The sequence below is a fragment of the Prenolepis imparis genome, unplaced genomic scaffold, assembly GCF_030444845.1.
Source record: "Prenolepis imparis isolate NDT839.2.m4 unplaced genomic scaffold, iyPreImpa1.0 SCAF_2, whole genome shotgun sequence".
Taxonomy (NCBI): Eukaryota; Metazoa; Arthropoda; class Insecta; order Hymenoptera; family Formicidae; genus Prenolepis; species Prenolepis imparis.
In genome coordinates this window covers 388566-396902 of record NW_028141160.1, presented here as the reverse complement: position 1 = coordinate 396902, position 8337 = coordinate 388566, and the positions used below count along the sequence as shown (strand labels likewise).

At 26.0% G+C, this 8337-nt stretch overlaps 2 protein-coding genes and 1 long non-coding RNA gene across 7 annotated transcripts; all 3 read right to left on the bottom strand.

Annotated features, from left to right (window-relative positions):
- Positions 1 to 700: 700 nt before the first annotated feature.
- On the bottom strand, positions 701 to 2877 carry LOC145946691 (uncharacterized). Of its 5 annotated transcripts, none has more exons than XR_014427066.1 (3): positions 1662 to 2877; positions 1029 to 1449; positions 701 to 949 (listed from the first exon to the last, which is right to left on the bottom strand). XR_014427066.1 is itself a non-coding variant. In XM_083056453.1 (3 exons), exons 1-3 carry the CDS (start codon positions 2776 to 2778, stop codon positions 1442 to 1444), a joined length of 1065 nt encoding a protein of 354 aa, XP_082912579.1. In that variant the 5' UTR covers positions 2779 to 2877; the 3' UTR covers positions 701 to 1441. The 5 variants fall into 5 exon arrangements, 3 of the variants coding, with proteins under 3 accessions (XP_082912579.1, XP_082912587.1, XP_082912585.1); XR_014427067.1 differs by having other exon boundaries at positions 701 to 946; XM_083056453.1 differs by having other exon boundaries at positions 701 to 1449; positions 1662 to 2204; positions 2265 to 2877.
- LOC145948129 (uncharacterized) lies at positions 2847 to 4296 on the bottom strand. Its single transcript, XM_083057883.1, has 3 exons — positions 3537 to 4296; positions 3058 to 3254; positions 2847 to 2966 (listed from the first exon to the last, which is right to left on the bottom strand). Exons 1-3 carry the CDS (start codon positions 4294 to 4296, stop codon positions 2847 to 2849), a joined length of 1077 nt encoding a protein of 358 aa, XP_082914009.1.
- A 1456-nt stretch (positions 4297 to 5752) lies between these two features.
- Positions 5753 to 8326, bottom strand: LOC145947887 (uncharacterized). Its single transcript, XR_014427250.1, has 2 exons — positions 8022 to 8326; positions 5753 to 6083 (listed from the first exon to the last, which is right to left on the bottom strand). It is a non-coding gene; the product is annotated as an uncharacterized LOC145947887 (long non-coding RNA).
- Positions 8327 to 8337: the final 11 nt, after the last annotated feature.

The following is an 8337-nucleotide window of genomic DNA, read 5'->3' as shown; positions in this document are numbered from 1 at the left end:
AAAATATCTAAGCGAATGAGCGGGTGGAAAGCAGTAGGCTGGACTCGGTGTCGAATAACTTATTTGTTTAAGTCGCTTATTAACAAAAGCATTATTTGATCGAGAGGCGGCGTCATGCAGCAAGTGGCGAGCAATGTAGCGGCGCCGAAAAGTAAGATGATACTTTTGATACTAAACGACAGCCATTTGACATGCCCACCGAGTCCGGCCTACCGCTTTCCAACCGCTCATTTGCTTAAATATTTTAATTAATAATTTAATAATTATTGCGAATTTAGCAAAATGGTATAAGATTTTTCTATTCAGTTTAACGTGCTCTACCTGCTCACGACGGTTGATGCGACTATTACCGGATACCCTGTATACATACATACATATACATATATATATATATATATATATATATATATAGTGTCTTAATATTATTTTTGCAAAATACATTAAGTTATCATTATCTTATTATATAATCATTTTTGTTATAAAATAATATATAAAATATAAAATAAAGTAAAATAATATAAAATAAAAATATTAAATATTTTTGTGTTAATAGAAATATTTACATTATTTCCGTTAAACACTACATTTTATTAGTAAATAAAATGTAAAATTTTCCAATATTAAAATTTATATTTGTAAAAAATTTTTATATATTCCCTGATCAAATTATTATTATTATTATTTTAAAAAAATTGTTTTTTATCACATGTAAAAAACAAAAAATTAAATATATATTTCTGTATATACATAATTTTTAACAAATTTGTTATTTCGTTGATTATCAAGATAAACTTTTAATGCTTGCCAAGAACGAACTCGCGAAAAAGCAACATAAAGTTGTCCATGATTAAAAACATCTTTGCGAAGATCTAATCCAATTCTATCAAACGTCTGTCCTTGTGATTTATTAATCGTCATGGCAAAAGCTAATTTTATTGGAAATTGTCTTCTGGAAAAAGTAAAAGGATATACATTTTCACAATATAATGTTATTCGATTTAAAAAAATAATATCTCCTATTTTATCACCTGTTAAAATTTTGCACTTTAATAAATGATCTGCAAGTTCTATAACCATTAATCTAGTACCATTACAAAGACCTTCATTGATACTAAGATTTCGAATCAACATAATGATACAATTCGGTCTTAAACGTAATTCATGTGGAGGAAGAGATGATGGAGATAAACTATTTAAATATTCTGGTAACAAAGCTTCACCAATATCACCATTGTCATTATTTACAGCGCTGTCTACACTTGTATAAATTCGTTCATTAGTTATATCTAATAATTCAACAACTTTCTTATTAATTTCATCTACATCAATATTTCTTGCAGAAAGTATTGCACATTTAGCTACTTTAGCAAACTCCTTTTTTCTTATTAACTCGCCGTATATATCTTCCACAATATCAGCATTAATAGGTGTCACACAACATTCAGGAATCTGTAAGTTATCATTAAAATCGTTTAATAAACCGTCTCCCATATCTAATAAAAACTTTGCAAATTCAATTTCTTCTGGAAGAACTCGCATATTTTGTATTAAAGAGAATTTTACGAAATGCTTCCAAAGAGAACTAAACTTAATAGAAAGATTTACAATTTCACTTCGAGTAGCATGTACTTTAATAGGCAAAAGTTGTCTAAAATCACCACCTAATAAAACAATTTTTCCACCAAAAGGAATATCATTATTCATAATATCACGCAATGTTCGATCCATTATTTCTAAAGCATATCGTGGTGCCATTGGTGCTTCATCCCAAATAAAAATATCAACTTCTTTTAAATATTGAGCTTCTTTTGATTGGATTTTAATAGTTGATGATGAATCAGCAAATAATGGAACTGGTAATCCAAATATCTTATGGACTGTTTTTCCAAAAGGTAATAACGTAGCTGCAATACCCGTAAATGCCATTGTACATACATGTTTATTTTTAATTCTAGCTAAATAATAGATAGTTGTATATATATATGTTTTACCTGATCCACCTGGACCATCAATATAAAAACAATTATTAGAGATATTATTGTCTAATTCATTTAATATAAGATCGACGATCTCTTTCTGTTTATTATTTAATTGTTTATATTGTTTGGTGCCTATTTCCATAGCTTCTTCAAATGCCATGTAATCCTCTTCTTTGTCATTTTTAGTTAATTGTTCCATTTGTGGAAAATTAACAAAACTTTTACCTTCAGCACAAAGCATACTATTAATTTGTACATATACTTTATTTTGTGCTTGTAACATACCAAACTGTCGAACATAATCCTCAGACATTGCTACTTTAAAGTTTTCCCACAACTCTTCAGGATGTAATGGTTGACAATGTAATAATATACGTACAAATAATCTACGAAGTTGTCGTGGCATCATCCATCCAACAGCTTCATTCATAGCTCTTTTCCATTCATCATCATCTTCGATTAAACCTAAAGCTAAACATGCCGCTGAAAATGATTGACAAAATTCTTCATTTACAGTTCTTAAATCGTTAAAACTTGTGGCCCCTTTTACTGTGAGTAACAATAATCGTAAATGAAATAATTCTATTTGTGTTGGACTAACGGAATACATTCGTCCTATACAATTAAAATGACTTTTACGTTTGACCCAACGCGAGACATTTCTGCCATTAATTTTCTCTTTTTTAAATGTATAATAGCGTGGAATTTCTATATATAAGTATTGTCTTGCTTCTTCATCTCGTAAGTTTAATGAAAAATAATCTATTAACATAGTAACTTGATCTAAAGCAGAAGTCATTGCATCATCAATGTTATCATTTTCAATTATAATATTTTGCTCATTAGGAAGATGAACTGGTAAACGTGTTATAGCATGACTTTTATCTTGTAGTTTTTTACCAAGAATACGCCAGCTAGCTTCAACAGGTCCAACATAACGAGCTTCGATGTAATTATGTATCTCATCATGATCAATAACAACACTTTCTGTTATTGGTTCAATAGTTATAGCAGCAACATCATGTCCTTTATAAATATATTTATATAGATATTTAACTGATTTAATACTTGAAACTACTTCAACATTTATATGACTGTTAAATATAATTGATAAAGTAGGACAATATGGAACAACATAACGATTATCAACTACATATCCACCAGGACGTTCAAAATTTTTTCCATTATTTCGTCGACGATAATAAGGATAAGCATCTTCATCCATTTTAGTTTCTTCAAGAAAAAATTTCGGATAGTGTTTCGAACAACGTCCATCTATCAAACACCAATCACCACAAGGTCCATGAATCATATGTTTCATGATTATATCATGTAAAGTACGATTTTCACATGGATCAGGAATTTCAGCAGAAATATATTTATCAACAATTTGTGAAGTTGTTATTTTAAAATTGTATTTTAAAGTAATTAACATATGAATATGTGGCAAACCACGTTTTTGAAATTCAATAACATACACAAACGCTGCTACTTCACCAAAAAATTTTTGCTTAACGATTAAATCAATTAAATAATCTTTTTTAATATTAAAAACACGAGCACAAATGTCAGGTCTATCAGAAGCTTGTTGACCAGGCAATAGATTTTCTTCGATTTCACGCCATTTTGGATTGCAAGTCATTGTAATAAAAAGATCTGGCTTACCAAATTTACTAACAATTGCCATTGCATCTTGATAATTTTGCAACATATTACGCGGTGACCCAATAAATGTGGAAGGAAGTATAACCATTTTTCCAATACGTCCATTTAAGTTATTCGCTGTAGTTTGTAAATAATCTCTTAAGCCTTGATATGTTTCGGTACGTAATTCTTTTTGATGATTTTTACAGTAATCAATTCTATCTTTTTCTATTTTTACATAACTATCTACAAGCCATTGCTGAAATAAGCGACGTCCTAATAAAAAGACATTAAATTCATCACGAATAGCCATACGATATTTAATATACTGTCCTCTAGTTATTCGTCTATTACTATTTAATTTTTTTAAATCACGATGCCATCCTTGAGTGCCGTATGGATAAAATAAAGGATATACCCATGGTTCAACATTTGGATCCATAATACTAACTTTTTGTAAAGTTTTAGTGTTTTTATTACATATAGTAACGTATGAGTCTGGAATTTCTCCATCAGCAGTTGTATAAAAAACAGCAGCAACTTCATTAGTTCTTTGAAAATTATATCGACGTCGATCCATTCCTGGTTTTAAAGTAAATAATAATTGTAATTCTGGTAACAATTGACCTGATTCTATTGCAAATTGCCGTTGATTTTCTAGTTCTTCACCCATCATTTGATATGACTGTGCAAATATGTTATTATTTCGCATTATACATTCAAGATTTTGTAAAATTTCAATATTTAAATGTGAATTCTGATTAAGACGATGATTTATCGCTTCATTTGAATCTACAATAAAAAGTTGACCATAAGAAGGAGTTTCATTTTCTGCAGCATGTAATGCTGTATTAATTTGATAATAAATCTGCCCTTGTATTTTAAAACAATATGGACCAGGTCGTCTATCTTGAAAATTAATTAAATTAGCGTTAAATGAGGCAAATGAAAATGAACTGTTATAACTACGAATATTTTGAAAAAAATTATTAGATTTTACGTGACTACCATCAAATAAACTACGAATGAATTGAGGAAATTCAGGCAATGGTTGCACAGATACTGCACCATGATTACAACAATCATGAAATGAATATCCTTTATTAGAAATTTTTTCAGCTGCAAAGTGTTTTGCATTACAATGAATACAATACACGTCCATGGGACCAATATAATATTCAATTACATCGTTAAGTGATATTGTACTAATATTACTTAAACGAGGTTGTTTTTTATGTCGTGATCGATAACGAGTTTGATATTCTACAGATGATTGTAATGTTGATTTAACATTTAAAGGATTTTCTTCAACTTCCCAATCTAATTCTATTACACGATTATCATTTGATGTACCAGCAATACAAATAGTTTGTTGATTTAACTTCTTTGAAGAATTTTCAACTAATTTGTTATTTTCACGACGCCGTCGTTGATTCTCTCTTCTTTTTTCTCGACGTCTTTGTAAAAATTCTTCTTTTTCTTCTAAAGTACGTACAATTTTACGTCTTCCCATTTTACAAGAATTTTCTATATTAATATACTATATATACTGTCTTAAATATATACACGTAATGTTATTAATAAATATTAATAAAGAGAAAAAAATAATTTATACAAAAAATTTTTTATTATTTAAATATCTTTTACTATTTAAATAATCTACGTATTATATTAATAATATATATTATTATTATTTATATATTATATTATTTAAATATTATGATTACTTATAAATTATTATTATTAGATTACATTTTCAATTAAAATAAAAATTGATATTCTTTTTAGAAATAGAATCTGGTGAATTATTATCGGACTGACAATTATCATATACTTTAAGACCAAATATAGATAGACGTCGATATAAAGAATTAATAAAGTTGTTGCTGTTTTTCTCACTTTAAATAAATTAACTTACATAAATGAGTTAATTATTATGGTTATTATAGTTATTGTTAAAATTATTTTGTTTTCAACATTGTCATCATCTTCATTGTCATTATTATCGTTATCATTGTAGTTATCGTCAATATTATAATAATTTATATCATCAATATCATCATTTATATATCATTCATATCATCGATTATCATCAATATCATAATTATTATTAATAATAATATCAATACTTCTTAATAATATTATTTATTTATTAATTGCACATACATAAAAAGATATAAAAATAATTACAATATATAATAATTAATACCACTGTAATAAAATTAATATTAATTAAATTCTTATAAATACATAAATTATATTATAAATAATATAATTAAATATATTATAATACAATAAAATTAAAATATCATTAAATATAAAATACTAATTATAGTTAAATCAACATAATTTATAATATAGTTTTCTCAAATAATTTTCTTTTTTCACTCTTTCTTCTTCTCTTTTCCTCTTTTTTCTCTTTTATTTATTTTGTCACTTTGTATAGTTTCCTCGCCTTTCCTGAAACAAAAGAAACAAATATTAATAATCTACATTTATTTAAAAAAATAATATGTAAGAAATTATAAATAATACACACATACATACATACATACATAAGTATAATTTATATATACATATATATATATATATATAAATTATATTATATATGTTATATACATATATATATTTAAATTGTATTATTATATTAATATATAATTTTATAAATATATAATAATATATATAAATATATAATATATAATTTTATATAAATAATTTTGTAAACCTTATTAGAAATATTATGTTAATAAGATCTTAATCTCTCTTTCTCTCTCTCTCTCTCTCATAAATCTTTTCTTGTAACGTGAACTTATGAAAAGTTAACGAATTCAATATTTGTGTCAATAAAATTTTTCACTTTTCATGAGTTTATGCTAAAGAAAAAGATTCTCTTGATCGAACGCCAAATAGCGGAAAGATCATACCACTTATATTATATTTATATTTACAATTATATTTACAATGTTTATAGAATATAAGCTATATTTTAGTGTATTTAATTATGTACATAAACTTGTATATGTATATATATATATATATATATATATATATATATATATATCTAATTAAATATGGAAAACTAAATAATTATATATAGGAATTATTTATAAAATATATATTGTTTATTTTATTAATAAAAATTTAGTGAATATATTTATTATATTTTGAATATTTTTTCAATATAACCTATATACAATTCTTATTAGTTTTTTTCAATGAACTAAGTTATTTAAAAAAATATATGTATTGCATATATAAGTTATCTTGTATACGCAATACTCTAAAAAATGTATAGCCACTTTTTTATAGACAAACTCTTCTTGCAATATTTAAATTAAATTAATAATTTTGAATCTATCCACATTAGTACATTATTATGATGTACATAAAATAAAGTTTAATACATGTATTTTTATAAATAACATATTGTAATGATTTAAGAATATACGTACTAACAAGAATAGAATTCAACATTATTAATCTAATTTAAACATTCCAAGAAGAGTCTGCTTATAAAAAAACTTATATAAAGAAATAGCTATACATTTCCTCGATAACAAGCTTGTTATACAAGCTTCTTTATGAGAAAACTCTTCCTGCGATATTTAAATTAGATTAATAATGTTGAACCCTATTCGCATTAGTACATACTCTTAAATCATTACTACTTATATAAGATAACATATAACATATAATGCATATTTACAAATAACTTGAGTTGTTGAAAAAAATAATAAAAATTAGGAAATATTTATGAAATATTACTTGTCTTCTTAATAAAAATTTAATGAATATACAATTTAATATACGTATATATAATTTTTATTACTTTTTCAATTAACCAATTGTACTCGTATTATATTGTATGTATTATTATACAATCCATGTATTATCTTGCATATGTTATGTCCGCATTAGGATAATGATTTGTTAGCAGAACCTGCTTACAGAATTTGACAACACATTGATGACAGAAACTGAAAAAAATCTTGAGTTCAAATTGTGTGCGCACAGATCCTGTTCGGTTTCTGATGACAATCTGACCTAAAGTCATGTTAGATTCTGTCGTCAATCTGCTGTCAGAGACTGTGAACATAGTTCTACTCGATTTTTGGCACCAATTTGTTAATTACATCAGTAATAATTAGTTCTGCAACAAATCTGTAACCTTTTTCATGACAACATTTAATATCAAACACTTGGCATGATTTGATATCGACAGACTTGGCTATCTGGGTACATACATATAATAACAATATAGCTTATATATTTTATACATATTGCAAATATAATTGTAAATATAAATATGTACAAGTGGTATGATTTTTTTACGTTCAAAGTTTTTCATACTTTTCTTTTAAAAAAGAACATTATTTATACACATATTTATATACATACCTTCTCTATTCGACTTTTCTTCTTTTCCTCCTTTTCCTTTTTCTATCCTCTCGAGATAATTTTTGCTTCTTTCTTAACACACGAAACTATGTACTTTCTTAACACACGAAAGAGCAAAGTAACACGTAACCAACAAAATAGGTTATGGATGACGAGGCGCTCGAACGCTACGCACCTTACCTACCCTTACCACGAATATATCGCAAAGCGCCAGCATCCAATCAGCATCGCAGAAAAAGAGGCTTCAACATTTCGATATATTCGAGTAATCGACTTAACATACACTTTTTAAGGAAAGGATATATAAATCTGAAAA

Coding starts and splice junctions, on each gene's coding strand:
- LOC145946691 (XM_083056453.1), bottom strand. CDS start 2,778: ATGACTTCTGCTTTAGATCAAGTTACTATGTTAATAGATTATTTTTCA. Junction 2,205..2,264: donor GGATTATGTTCGACAGTTTG/GTATGTTACAAG, acceptor TTTGTGCTGAAG/GTAAAAGTTTTGTTAATTTT.
- LOC145948129 (XM_083057883.1), bottom strand. CDS start 4,296: ATGGGTGAAGAACTAGAAAATCAACGGCAATTTGCAATAGAATCAGGT. Junction 3,255..3,536: donor TAGACCTGACATTTGTGCTC/GTGTTTTTAATA, acceptor GGTGTTTGATAG/ATGGACGTTGTTCGAAACAC. Junction 2,967..3,057: donor ACAGTCATATAAATGTTGAA/GTAGTTTCAAGT, acceptor AACCAATAACAG/AAAGTGTTGTTATTGATCAT.